A 14574-nucleotide genomic window follows, 5' to 3' on the forward strand; every position below is an offset into this window, starting at 1 on the left:
AGATTAAAATGCTGCCCCCTAATCTTATAACCATATCACATCATTCAAGATTTTTCCAGGAGTGGAAACACCTCAAAGTCCTTCCTGTCATGACCTCTTGTATGTTCCAATGAAATTGTCTAAATTCCATGGAGTATAAATGTAATTCCTTTAGCTACTTGTGATTGGACAACCCTCTCAAATCAGTAATTAGTCTGGCAAATCTCTTTTGGACTGCTGGCAATGTTAGTATATTCTTTCTTAAATAATGAGACCAAACTGTGCACAATGTTTCAGGTGTGGCCTTATCTGTAACCTGTGGAATTGTTAATGATCCTATTTCTAAACTCCAAACCCTCTTGCAATAAAGGCCTGTCTGACATTTGCCTTTGTAACCACTTGTTGCCTACTAATTATCAGTGTTTCATGAACAAGAATAACTAGATCCCTCTTTACTTTGCCCAACTGTAATCTTTCTCTGTTTAAATAATAGTCTGCCTTTAGATTTCTTACCTAAGTACATAATCGCACAATTTCACACGTTAAACTCCATTTGCTACGTTTCCATCCACTTGCTCAATCCTATTTGTATCCCATTGCGGTCCAAATGTCCTCATTGCAACATGCCCCCCTACCCATTTTTAATGTAATTAGCAAACTCTGGTCTCATCTCCAGTCATTAATGTAAATAGTAAATAATTGAGGGCAAAGAACTGAACCTTGTAGCAATCCCGTAGTTACATTCGTCCAGATAAAGACCCATTTCATACAGTCATTCAACATAGAAACAGGCCCTTTAGCTGAACTTCTCCGTGCCGAACAAGCTGCCCCATCTACACCAGTCCTACCTGCCCATGTTTGGCCCATATCCCCGTACAGCTTTCCTATCCTTGTACCTGTCCAAATGTATTTTATATGTTGTTATAGTACCTGCCTCAGCTACCTCCTCTGACAGGTTGATCCTTATCCCCACCACTCTCTGTGTGAGGGTCGTGGGTATATGGCACGAGACACCACCACTCTCTGTGTGAGGGGCGTGGGTATATGGCACGAGACACCAGAGGAGGTTGTTCTCCCGTCTTCATTTATTCCAACTGTGTACCATGTGATATCCAGCACCTTTCCTGCCTCCTCCTGTATCCAGATGCCATGTTGCTGACCTGTGCCGATTGTCAGATATAATAATGCGAGAGATGAAAAAGGGAGGTTAACTCATCATCGCCAGTAGTGTATTATAATTCAAATTAAAAATATAACTCAAGAGTTGGTGAAAATATAGGACTTGCCCTCACTAAAGGCAGCGATTCAACCAGTGATTGCAATACCATAGTTAATGTCTAGGTCAGAGGGAGGTAAATAAGGGTCATAGAAACATAGAAACATAGAAAATAGGTGCAGGAGTAGGCCATTCGGCCCTTCGAGCCTGCACCGCCATTCAATATGATCATGGCTGAACATCCAACTCGGTATCCTGTACCTGCCTTCTCTCCATACCCCCTGATCCCTTTAGCCACAAGGGCCACATCTAACTCCCTCTTAAATATAGCCAATGAACTGACCTCAACTACCTTCTGTGGCAGAGAATTCCACAGATTCACCACTCTCTGTGTGAAAAATGTTTTCCTCATCTCGGTCCTAAAAGATTTCCCCCTTATCCTTAAACTGTGACCCCTTGTTCTGGACTTCCCCAACATCGGGAACAATCTTCCTGCATCTAGCCTGTCCAACCCCTTAAGAATATTGTAAGTTTCTATAGGTCAATAGTTTCTTTATTGTCATGTGTATCAGGTACACTGAAAAACATATTTTTAATAAAATCGCCACGATTAGTGTAGTAATAAAGGTACGCTACAACTCGGGTGTGGTCTAAAAAAAGAGGATTAGATTGGAGGGAGCTGCATTGCTTTGTCCTGTTTGTACTTTCTATCTTTTCTTTCATTATTTTTCTTTCAAAGACTTCTGTAAACAAGTATTCAAAATTGCCAACAAGCAAACATAGTCTTTGAATTAATATCCTTCTTTTTGGTAGTGTTTATAAATGGATGAGATCATCACATATCTGATACTAGAACAATATTTGTATACGATGAACCCTTGTTATTAAGGACTTCCAGGCCAGGCTGCTGACGTCAGCCCGAACCGCCTGCCTGGCAGCTTCCAGGCCCCACCTATTGCCACCACCACCACCAGCCCACACGGCTTCCTCGGCCGCTTCCAGGCCACGCCTGCCGCCACCATCGCCAACCCTTACCTGCATTCCGGACGCCCGCGGGCCCCAACAATGATTCCGCCGATCCTCACCTCGCAGGGCCGTTAACTCACCTGGATTCCAGGCCCAGTTCCAGACCGAGAGTCTGGAGATGGGTCTTGACCAGAAATGATCTCCAGAAATGCTGCCTGCTAAATCACTCCTTCCAGCACTTTGTGTCCTTTTGTGTATTAATCATCATCTGCAGTTCTTTGTTTCTACTACTTATGCGATGAAATAATACTCTATTACTCTGTAATCCATTACTCAGTTACAGTGGACAATCAGCAATAACGGGCACTATTCTAACCCCCAACCCCTGTCCCGCCACCCCTCCCTATGGTTTGTTATAATGCGTGTTTCCGGTAATTTGCAGTGTGAACGTTTGCAATCAACGGTTAATATGGTCCCCACATATTATCTGATACCATACTTCTAGCCTCACAGTAAATGTTGTCAATGGTAACAGTTTATAGTAAACAGTTCACATACACTGGGAACTGAGGACTTTTAACGGTTTCTGATTACTTGCCTTGTTGACAAAGCTTAAAAATATTGAGACAATTTTGTTATTTTATGACAGCATTTTTTTTAAATAACAATCCAGTGCTTAAGCTTGATATATTTCTTCAGGCCAGAAAAACCTATAGTTTCCTGTCAGGTTTTATTGGCACAAACATAATGGGAATAAGTACAAGGTTATTGTGTTTAATGAAAAATAATTTTTCTTCAAGCCATGGTACTGCAAGGAGCTTGTGATCTTGACAAAGGTTTATTCCACTATCGATATGAATTAGTAAGAACAAAAACCCTTTGAATATTTCTGATATTCATTTTCTTTACATATGGTCAACCTGTAATATTCCTGATATCTATTCTCTTCAAACACGATCAATCAATCAATCAATTTATTCATCAGATACACAATAAAGTGCAGTGAAATGAACTTGCCAGCAGCGGTACAATCTAAAAAGAACACATAATACACAATAAAAATTTAACACAATCATCCACGACAGCATTCTTCACTGTGGTGGAAGGCAGTCCACCTCCATTGTTCCCCCGTGGTCGGGGGCCATAAACCTCCGCAGTCGCCGCTGCGGGCGGCCAGATTTACAGGCCCTCTCTGCCTGTAATCTACATGATCTACCTGTAATCTGGAGTCATTCAGCGGGTCAGATAGGATCTCTGGCGAAAAGGAATAGGTGACGTTTCGGATTGAGACCCTTCTTCAGACTGATCGTCCTGTAATATTCTTGACATCAATTTTCTTCACACATGCTCTACCTGTAACACACACCAAAATCAAGCAAATATGATATTGCTCATAAGGTGTTTCTCGTGCATCCATTATATTGCCTTCCACAACTGCTGGATGTCCCTGAGTGCTTTGCAACAATGAATTATTGATATTTCTGACCTATTCATTGTCGGGAAAAGAAGGTTTTTAGTAATGACCAGTGTCTCCTGCCCACAGAGGATAATGCCTGACACTGTCATCTTGGTCTTTGAAGCTTGCACATGCTTGCACATACACCAGGGGAGCCGCACGATTGGCAGCCCCGCCAACAGTCTGACTGTTTTTACATCTTTAAATTTTTTTTAAATGTGTGATAAAAGTTTGTGTAAATATTCTCCGGTTTATTTTGTGTAGGGGGGAGAGGGAGGGGGGAGGGGGAAACTTTTTTTTCAGTTTCTTACCTTGCCGGGGATGCGATTTTTATTTTATTTTTTTATTTGTTTTCGTTTTTTCCGGATCGCATCTCCGGTCGCTCTGCGGCCTACCATCGATGGAGCTGGAGGCCTCCTCGGACTGACTTGAGCCCCATCGCGTGGACTTAACATCGGAGCTGATCCCTTGCCTGGGATCGCTCCAACCGCGGCCTGTGGACTTACCATCGAGAGCTCACAGTCTCGGGAGAGGCTTGTCGGGAACTCCAGCGACGCAGAGGCTCGACCAACCCTGACCCGGGGTCTGATCACCGGTGCGGGGGAGCTGACATCCCGCTGATACGGTAGCTGATTGCCCCGTTAAGAAGGGCCCAAACGCCGCCGGCTACGGAGTCAAGATCGTCCCTTCAACGGAGGGCTTGAGGCCCCTGAACGTGGGAGAGCATAGAAGGGAAGAGAACTTTTTTTCGCCTTCCATCACAGAGAGGAATGTGGAGGAGTCACTGTGATGGATGTGTTTGTGTGTGATAAAAGTTTGTGTAAATATTCTCCGGTTTATTTTGTGTGGGGGGAGGGGGAGGGGGAGAAGAAAGCTGGAAACAGGGAGAGGTAGGGTAAAGCATGGCAGGCAATAGGTCGACATAGGCAAGGGGGAGAGGGTTTGACAGACAGATGGTTGGACAACCCTACCGACAAGCAGTCCGAAGAAGGATCCCAACCTAAGCATCACCAGTCTATGATCTCCTGAGATGTTCTCTGACCCTCCAGCACTTTGTTTCTTTTTACGTGTTGGTGTTATGTCTTATCTTAAAAACAGCACCTTTGGCAGAGATGCTGCTTGACCTGCTGTTTGTTACTCCAGCATTCCAGTTTCCTATTGCGAATTAAACTGTAAATGGGAAGGAATGATTAATCAAGAATGCTTGTAAAATGCTTGTCTCTGTTGCAGGTTTGATCCAGCACGAGCTGTACAGCAACTCCGGGCCTGTGGAGTGTTGGAGACAATCCGTATTAGTGCTGCAGGATATCCATCTCGGTATGCATACTGCTCATGCTTGTGCTGAGGTCAACCTAAAACCCATGTGCATGCAATAAAATCTTAACGGATGGATAACATTTGAGGGTATTGTACGTATATGAAGCTATTCAGTCCATACTTCTCACTGCCCACGAGATTTTTGTTGAAAAATCTGCGATAAACTGCTGAAAGATTTTGGTAAAAGCTTGAACCAGAATGAATGCAATCACTGCAGTGGCAATGCAGCTCACTTACAGATTGAGCCCAGAAGACAAGTTTACTGCAAAGCTTCTCCAAGCTGTAGTGCTGTCCTCCCTAATCCTCCTCTACTGCAGAGGCTCCATCTCATGGGAGCCTCAACTGTGATGTCAGCAAGATATTTAACCTTTAAGGGGCATCATGAGCCAAACCTCTGCAGTTCTCACTGGATCTTGTATGCATGCACAAACAGCAAATGTGATTTTATTTTTTAGTAATTTCCACTATTAAAAACTCCTGTAAGTATCCTCTATCTCCTCGCTGGATCATTATGAAAATCACTTGCTAAATGTCTAATTCTGTTGAATTGCCCATAATGTCTTACAGAATCCTATGTTTCAAATAACTCATTTGATCATGGTAGGTAATCCATTTCAAAATCCCCCTTATCTGAGACACCTGAAAAAGGATAATATCTCAAGAAAAGCAATTAGTTTAAGAAGCACGTACATTAGTCAGGTTTTCCTGCTTGAGAAACAGAATAAAAACCAACCTTTCCTTGAGTGATGTAAACAGGTTGGAGAAGTCCATGATAGAGTCTCTGAGGAGTGCAGACTGAATAATAACTGATCATTTTTAAAGTCTCTCTTTGGTTACAAAACATTAATTTTCTCTTTATTAAAAATTATGGATGTTATCATTTTCTCAAAAGAACATTTAAATGGATTTACTGGTGTTAATTTATTCCCTGTTCTGAAGAAAGTGCTACAATTAAGTTATTGCTCAAGTGCTTTCATCAGCTGCAGAAATTGAATTACTGAAACTTTATTTTTATATTGGATAACTGCAGCTTCTGTGCCATTTATCATGTGGAGTAAGTGCGATGATTGATAAAATGATATTGCTGGTGGCTCTGAATTGATCAAAAAAGACACAGAATTTCTAACTCAGTGATTTTCAAATGAAGTCTGCTAACCTTACTTACAAGTTAACATGTGATTTCCCCATGGCTTTTAAAAACTGACTATACCCAAGCAGATTTTAGACAATTACAAGATGTAAATACAGCAAATGAGGCTTAGGTTATGCAGGTTTATTGCCTCTAACTGCCACCTTATTATTCATATTGATACCTTCGCCACAGAAAATCACAATTGTTTTTTGATACTGGAATTTTATTAATTGAAACAATTTTCAGTGATCTGCCTTGGGAACTTCTTCTTCTTGCGTGCACAGCCTAAAGGCCAACTTGTTCTATTTGATCTTGTTTGATTGTGCACACCGGGTAGATTGCATTTGTCGAAACAGGGTGGAAGGTTGCTATCTCCCACCCCTCCTTGGGAACTTAGCTCTAAATTCCATTACAATTGGGTCCATGTGGTTCACCTGTTCACTTCTTCACCTTAATTTTAGAATTATTATTTTCTTGCAATTAAACTTTGCACTTTACTGAGCAGTTTGCTTGGTTTGTAAGTATGGTTGTTATTTTAAGTTTGGTTTTGTTTCTTAAAATAATCCACCTAGCATTTGTTTACATTCTGTTTTTCTGTATATCCGTAGCTTCATATCAAAAGATCCATCAGGACAAACAGCCTGCAAATTGATGAATATTTCTGAGATTTTTGTGGTGATTTGTAATGGAGCACAGATAATGGAGAATAAAGGAGGACCCGATGTGGGGAACCGCCATGGGAGTGTGTGGGGGGGAGGGGGGGAGGGGGGGGGGGGGGGAGACACACCATCGTTATGGGCCGGATATCACATAATGATGAAATGGAGTACAGGAAGGAGATTGAGAACCTCGTGTCCTGGTGTCGAGACAACAACCTTTCTCTCAATGTCAACTTGACAAAGGAGATAGTGATCGAACTCAGGAAGCGAAGCGGTACACATGCACCAGTTTGCATTGTCAGCACCAAAGTGGAGATGGTTGGAAAACCTCAAATTCCTAGGAGTAATTATCACCAACAACTTCTCCTGGACCACCCATATTGAAACACAATGGGCAAGACAGCACACCGACACCTCTACTTCCCCTTAGGAAGTTCGGCAGGTCCCCAACGACTCTCACCAACTACAACTGATACACCTTAAAGAGCATTTTATAGACATGCACTACAGCTTGGCTTGGGTACAGTTCCATCCAAGACCACAAGAAATTGTGGCCAGACCATTACACAAACCAACCTCCCTTCCATTGAGTTCTCAAGAAGGAACTGCAGATGCTGGAAGATTGAAGGTACACAAAAATGCTGGAGAAACTCAGCGGGTGCAGCAGCATCTATGGAGCGAAGGAAATAGGCGACGTTTCGAGCCGAAACCCTTCTTCAATGGCCAAGGGGAGGAAACATCTGTCTCCTCCCATCCCCCCCGCCCTCGGGCTCCTCCTTCTCCCTTTTTCCTTCCTTCTCCCCCCCACCCCCCATCAGTCTGAAGAAGGGTTTCGGCTCGAAACGTCGCCTATTTCCTTCGCTCCATAGATGCTGCTGCACCCGCTGAGTTTCTCCAGCATTTTTGTGTACCTCCCTTCCATTGATGCCGTTTATACCTCACGCTACCTGGGCAAGGCCAGCAGCATAATCAAAGATGAGTCGCACCCAGGCTATTCCCTCTTCTCCCCTCTCCCATTGGGCAAAAGGTATAGAAGTGTGAAAACGTACACCTCCAGATTCGGGCAAAGTTTCTTCCCAGCTGTTAATTAGGCAACTGAAACATCCTACCACATCTAGAGATCTGTCCTGAACTACAATCCACCACTTTGGTGACCCTCGGACCTTTGATCGGACTTAATAACCCTTAAGATTATTATAGGTTTGGACACGCTAGACGCAGGAAACATGTTCCTGATGTTGGGGGTGTCCAGAACAAAGGGCCACAGTTTAAGAATAAGGGATAAGCCATTGGAACGGAGATGAGGAAAAGCTTTTTCACACAGAGGGTGGAATTCTCTGCCTCAGAAGGCAGTGGACATCGATTCTCTGTATGCTTTCAAGGGAGAGTTGGACAGAGCTCTTAAAGATAGCGGAGTCAGGGGATTTGGGGAAAAGGCAGGAATAGGGTACTGACTGTGGATGATCAGCCATGATCACAGTGAATGGCGGTGCTGGGTCAAATGGTCTACTCCTGCACCTTTTGTCTATTGTCTATTGTCTATTAACTTTACTGGATTTATCGTGCACAACTTTATTCCCTTAGCATGTAGCTTAGCATCCACTGTGAATCATGTATTGTCTGTCTGCTGACTGGTTAGCATGCAACAAAAGCTTTTCACTGTACCTCGGTACACGTTACATTAAACAAAACTCAAGTAACATATATTAAACGCAGGAAGTAGTGTTGCCTGGATACCTAATAACCTTTGTTTTTGATAGGTGGACCTACCATGAATTCTTCAACAGGTATCGGGTCCTAATGACGAAGAAGAACATAATTTTAAATGATAAGAAAGAGACCTGTAGGAGGCTTCTGGACATTGTTATCAAGGTAATCAAGTTGCCCCGTAATTAAAGGGGCCAGTCATTGTTAGCAGGTTGGACAGTCTCTCATGCCAAAGTCTACAGTTGATGGTCCAAGTTTTTTTATTTTGCTGTGTTTGTATATCCTGCCTTTGGTATTCCAAGTCATTTAATCTTGTCAATGTATCACATTGTTCCGTTTCATCAGGATCCTGATAAATTCCAGTTTGGCAAAACCAAGATTTTTTTCCGTGCTGGTCAGGTAGCGTACCTGGAAAAACTCAGAGCAGATAAGTTCCGAGCCGCATGCATGATGATACAGAAGACAGTCCGGGGCTGGTTGCAGAGAGTCAAGTACAGAAGGCTGAAGAAGGCCACCATTACTCTTCAGAGATACGTTCGAGGTTATCAGGCACGCAGGTAAGAGCTATTTGCAAGATCTTACTGTGTCATTAGGTGTGAATGACGCCAATAACAATAGCAACCAAACAAGGCCCGGACAGCAGCTTCAGAAAGTGAGCATAGGAGTTGATTATCAGAATAATTATCATATCAAAAAAAATGACACAGAAGGAGGCCATTTGACTCAATAGGTCCATTCTGATCGCTCGAAGAACAATCCCATCATTTCATATGGAACCATAAATATTCCTCCACTCCCATTCAGCACATTCCCCTCTTCCAGACCTGCACGGCAAATCAACATGTCAGTGATGAGCTCGAGGCAGGAGTCGGACTGTAAATAGGACTGACGACCCCGAATAAAATGATTTGGATGAAGGGATTCAAAGTAGCATTAGCCAATTTGCAGATGACACAAAGCTGGGTGGCAGTGTGAACTGTGAGGAGGATGCTATGAGAATGCAGGGTGACTTGGACAGGTTGGGGGAGTGGGCAGATGCATGGCAGATGAAGTTTAATGTGGATAAATGTGAGGTTATCCACTTTGGTAGCAAAAGCAGGAAGGCAGATTACTATCTAAATGGCGTCAAGTTGGGAAAGGGGGAAGTACAACGGGATCTGGGGGTCCTTGTTCATCAGTCTATGAAAGTAAGCATGCAGGTACAGCAGGCAGTGAAGAAAGCGAATGGCATGTTGGCCTTTATAACAAGAGGAGTCGGGTATAGGAGCAACGAGGTCCTTCTGCAGTTGTACAGGGCCCTATTGAGACCACACCTGGAGTATTGTGTGCAGTTTTGGTCCCCTAATTTGAGGAAGGACATTCTTGCTATTGAGAGAGTGCAGCATAGGTTTACAATGTTAATTCCCGGGATGGCGGGACTGTCATGTGCTGAGAGAATGGAGCGGCTGGGCTTGTACACTCTGGAGTTTTGAAGGATGAGAGGTCATCTTATTGAAACATATAAGATTGCTAAGGGTTTGGACACGCTAGATGCAGGAAAGATGTTCCCGATGTTGGGAGAATCCAGAACCAGGGGCCACATTTTAAGAATAAGGGGTAAGCTATTTAGAATGGAGATGAGGAAACACTTTTTCTCACAGCGTTGTGAGTCTGTGGAATTATCTGCCTCAGAGGGCAGTAGAGGCCGGTTCTCTGGATACTTTCAAGAGAGAGCTAGATAGGGCTCGTAAAGATAGCTGAGTCAGGGGATATGGGGGGAAGGCAAGAATGGAATACTGATTGGGGATGATCAGCCATGATCACATTGAATGGCAGTGCTGGCTGGAAGGGCTGAATGGTCTACTCCTACACCTATTGTCTATTGTCTATTGATAAAAGCAGAATTTTTTTTTTGTAATGTTAGTTTGCCTTAATGTTTTTAATTCGTCAAGAGTGTTTTATTGCCATATGTTCCAGATAGAACGATGAAATTCTTACTTGCTGCAGCACAACCGAATACGTAAACATAATACTCTGTAAACAAAATAATAAATGAGAAAAAAAAGTTTTATGTGTGTGTGTGTGTGTGTATATGTATATATACACACACATATATATATGTGTGTGTGTGTGTGTGTGTGTGTGTGTGTATATACACATATATATATACATGCATATATATATATATGCATGTATATATATGCATATATGTGTGTGTATATATATATATATATATACACACACTCATATATATATATATGTGATGATCTATATGTGTACATGTATATATGTATGTATATATATGTGTATATGTATGTGTATATATATGTGTATATGTATATATATGTATATATATATTTGTATGTATATATATGTACGTATGTATGTGTGTATATATGTATGTATATATATGTATGTATACGTGTATATGTATATATATGTATATGTGTATATGTATATATATTTATGTATATATGTGTATATGTATATATATTTATGTATATATGTATATACGTGTGTGTGTGGGTATATATGTGTGTGTGTATATGTATATATATGTGTGTATATATATGTGTATATATACATATATATATACACATATATACACACATATTTCTTTTAAACTATCTAAGTCTATTTGGACAGTTTGAAAAAAATGTTTTTGTTTATCAGTGATTTGGCAGCTGAGAGTTGTCAGAAGGCCATTAGGTCCAAGAACCTTGGGAACCAATGTCTGGGGCTTGCACATCATTCATGGCCGGGTCTCGACATGCTTTGACGGAGAGGCCAGCTCTCTATATCCATAACAGACATTGGGCTAGATCATCCTGTCACCAGTCTGCTGTGTGAACTCTCCATTCTGCAATAGTCTACTATGAATATGGAGAGCTGGCCTCCATATTCATATTCATTATATTCATTACTATATTAATTATTCAATATTCATATTTTATTCAATATTGCTGCATTCGTTAAACAGAATTTTGAACAGTGTCACAGAAACATGCACTTCAGCCCAACTCATCCATGCTGATCAAGGTGCCCAGTTATGCTCGCTCTTTGCCCACATTTGGGCCAGATCCTTCTTAACCTTTCCTATCCTTGTAGCTGTCCAACTGCCTTTTATGTGTTTTTATTGTACCTGCCTCAATTATTTCCTGTGGCAGCTCGTTCCATGTACCCACCATTCTCTGTAAACATTATCCCTCAGATTCCTATTAAATCTTTCCCCTCTAACCTTAAATTTAAGCCCTCTAGTTGTCGATTCACCAACCCCGCAGAAAATAATATAAATGCATAACTTTTATGAGTTACCAACTCTTTGTGGATCCCATGTGTTTTAATTTTCTGAATCAGCCTACAATCAGGCATCTTGTAAAAACTTTGCTTAAGTACAGGTGGATAACTTCCCCTGCCCTGCCCTCATCAATTATCATCAATTATCATCATTGTCTCCTCAAAAAAACCCTCAATCCTTTGATGCACTGTCTTGCTCCCAAATCCCACACTCTATCCTCAACTCTCAAATCTGTCCCGGTTTGAGAGCCCAATCAATTTCAGATTCTGAGCTTGTTCTTCAAAAATTATATTATGGGATGATTGGAATCATATTTAGCCTTTTTTTAAACAATAAACTTTTTCTGGCTCTTAACATTCTTTGTTATAAAGTTATAATTATATAAAGATAGGACGGTTCCATGAGGTCGAGTCCGAAATTGGGATGAGGCTAATTTTGATGGCATTCAACAGGAACTTGCAGTGGTTGATTGAGAGAGGTTGTTCGCAGGTAAAGGGATGCCACACAAGCAGGGCTGCCAACTCTCACGCTTTGAGCGTGAGAATCACGCCCTCAAGCAAACTCTCACGCCCTCACGCTGATCAGAAATTTCTCACGCTCTGTGGTGAGAAATTCTGTGATCAACGATAATTTCAAAACTCGGATAAACTGCATGGTCCGCGGGTGTTGGAGAGCCGGGGCTGAGGGAGGGATGGGAGCAGAACCAGCGGCGGGAACAGATGCGGGGAGCCGGGACTGGCGAGCGTTTGCCAGGCAGTCGAATGTTTGTGGGGCTGGCGTGTCGCTCGCTACAGCTCTGGCCATGGAGCACTCCGGACAGTGTAAGTCCCGGAGCAACGGGGGCGTTGCGCCGCTGCCGCTACCGCGAGAGTCTCTGTGCCGAAGGGACAGACTCTCAAAGGGAGGTGGAGAGAGAGAGGGAAAGGAGACAGGGAGACAGTGGGGAGAGAGAGAGCAGAGAGACAGAGGGGGAGTGAATGGAGAGAAAGAGGGAGAGGGGGGTAGGGGAGAGAGAGGTAGGGAGAGAGAGGGGGGAGAGTGAGGTGGGAGAGGGGGGGAAGAGAGAGAGGGGTGAGAGGGAAGAGAGAGAGGGGGTGGAGAGGGAGGTGAGGGTAGGAGAGAATGGGAGAGAGAGGGGGAAGAGAGAGGGATGGTAAAAGAGAGAGGGGGAAGAGGGAGAGAGGGGGAAAGAGAGAAACGGAGAAAATAGATGATAGGAAGAAGTGGGGGAGAGAGGAGGAGAGAGAGATGAGAGAGAGGGGAAGAGAGAGGTGAGAGGAGAGACAGAGAGAGAGGGGAGAGTGTTTGGAGAGGGAGAGGGAGAGAGAGGGGGAGGGAGAAAGAGAGAGAGAGGGAGAGAGAGGGAGAGAGGGGAGAGTGGGGGGAGAGAGAGGAGAGAGGGGACGAGAGAGAGGGGGGGAGAGAGAGGGGGGAGAGTGAGGTGGGAGAGAGAGGGAGAGAGGAGAGAGAGAGGGGAAAGAGAGGGGGAGGGGAGAGAGAGGGGGGGTTGAGAGGAGAGAGAGCAGAAGGGAAGGGGGAGAGAGAGAGAGTCTCTGTGCCGAATTCGCCCAGGTGACCGGCATGGATCAGGCTGCGGCTCGGTGCATCCTGGAGGACAACCAGTGGCTGCTGGAAGTAAGTACCAAGCACTGGGTAGAAACGGTGGAAGGTAGTGGACTTCCAATGGGGGTGGTTGGTGAAAGCATACTGCTTGCCTGCTAGATTTTCACTTACTGTAACTACAGGAAAAATGTTCCCAATGTTGGGGGCGTTCAGAACCATGGGTCACAGTTTAAGTATAAAGGGGGGGCCAGTTACGACTGAGATGAGAACAAACTTTCTTCACGCAGAGAGTTGTGAATCTGTGGAATTCTCTGCCACAGAAGGCAGTGCAGGCCAATTCACTGGATGTTTTCAAGAGAGAGTTACATTTAATTCTTGGGGCTAACGACATCAAGGGATATGGGGAGAAAACAGGAAAGAGGTACAGATTTTAGATGAATAGCTATGATCATATTGAATGGCAGTGCTGGCTCGAAGGGCCGATGGCCTATTCCTGCACCTATTTTCTATGTTTGAGTATATGGCAATAAAACTCGATCACTTGATTTTGAAGCATTCATGCATGGAGGAGGTATAATGTAGTCATAGAGTGATACAGTGTGAAAACAGGCCCTTCAGCGCAACTTGCCCACACCCGCCAACATGTCCCAGCTACGCTACCTGCTTTTGGTCCATACCTCCAAACCTGTCCTATCCATGTATCAGTCTAACTTTTTCTTAAATGTTGGGATGGTTCCTGCCTCAACTACCTCCTCTGGCAACTTGTTCCATACACCCATCACCCTTTGTGTGGATAAAGTTACCCCTTAAAAAGTTACCTCTTAAAAATACTTCATACAAAAAACATTGAAATCATACTTCTACAGTGCACTAAAACATGATTTTAATACATCAAATTTCAAAAAGTTCCTATCCTGGGAGGGGGGGACACCCTTCTTCCACACCCTCTCCCCACTCGGTTGCTCCACTCCTTCACCGGGTACCCCCAAGGCCAGTGATCAGTGATCGCACAGCCTCCCCCCTTTAAAAAACGCTCCAATCCAATTTAAAGCATATATATTGCATTCAAGTGTAAGTTAAAGACTCGCTACAGTATGCACCATATTGCACAATTTCAAGCTGAAAAATGCAAACGTTCCGTACCAATGGGAGGGGGACACCCTCCTCCCATCCCCCCCCCCTCACATTAGGAAAATGTCGGGTTTAGGCAGTTAGCCACTTGAGGACTAAAGGGAATGTAGGAGAGACTTTTAGAACACGTGAGATTTAGGGTGTTAGCCAATTGGCTTAGTGATGGGGAGG

The 14574-nt window shown here is 43.4% G+C and overlaps 1 protein-coding gene across 1 annotated transcript in view; it reads left to right on the forward strand.

The window, feature by feature from the left end:
• Positions 1 to 14574, forward strand: part of myo5b (myosin VB) — a 229768-nt gene that overhangs the window by 159733 nt on the left and 55461 nt on the right. The window contains exons 18-20 of the mRNA XM_033033539.1: positions 4848 to 4934; positions 8486 to 8597; positions 8778 to 8989. Coding sequence (XP_032889430.1) covers positions 4848 to 4934; positions 8486 to 8597; positions 8778 to 8989 — 411 coding nt within the window. The remainder of the gene's footprint in view (positions 1 to 4847; positions 4935 to 8485; positions 8598 to 8777; positions 8990 to 14574) is intronic.

The sequence above is a fragment of the Amblyraja radiata genome, chromosome 1 (assembly GCF_010909765.2).
Source record: "Amblyraja radiata isolate CabotCenter1 chromosome 1, sAmbRad1.1.pri, whole genome shotgun sequence".
In the NCBI taxonomy this organism is placed as follows: domain Eukaryota; kingdom Metazoa; phylum Chordata; class Chondrichthyes; order Rajiformes; family Rajidae; genus Amblyraja; species Amblyraja radiata.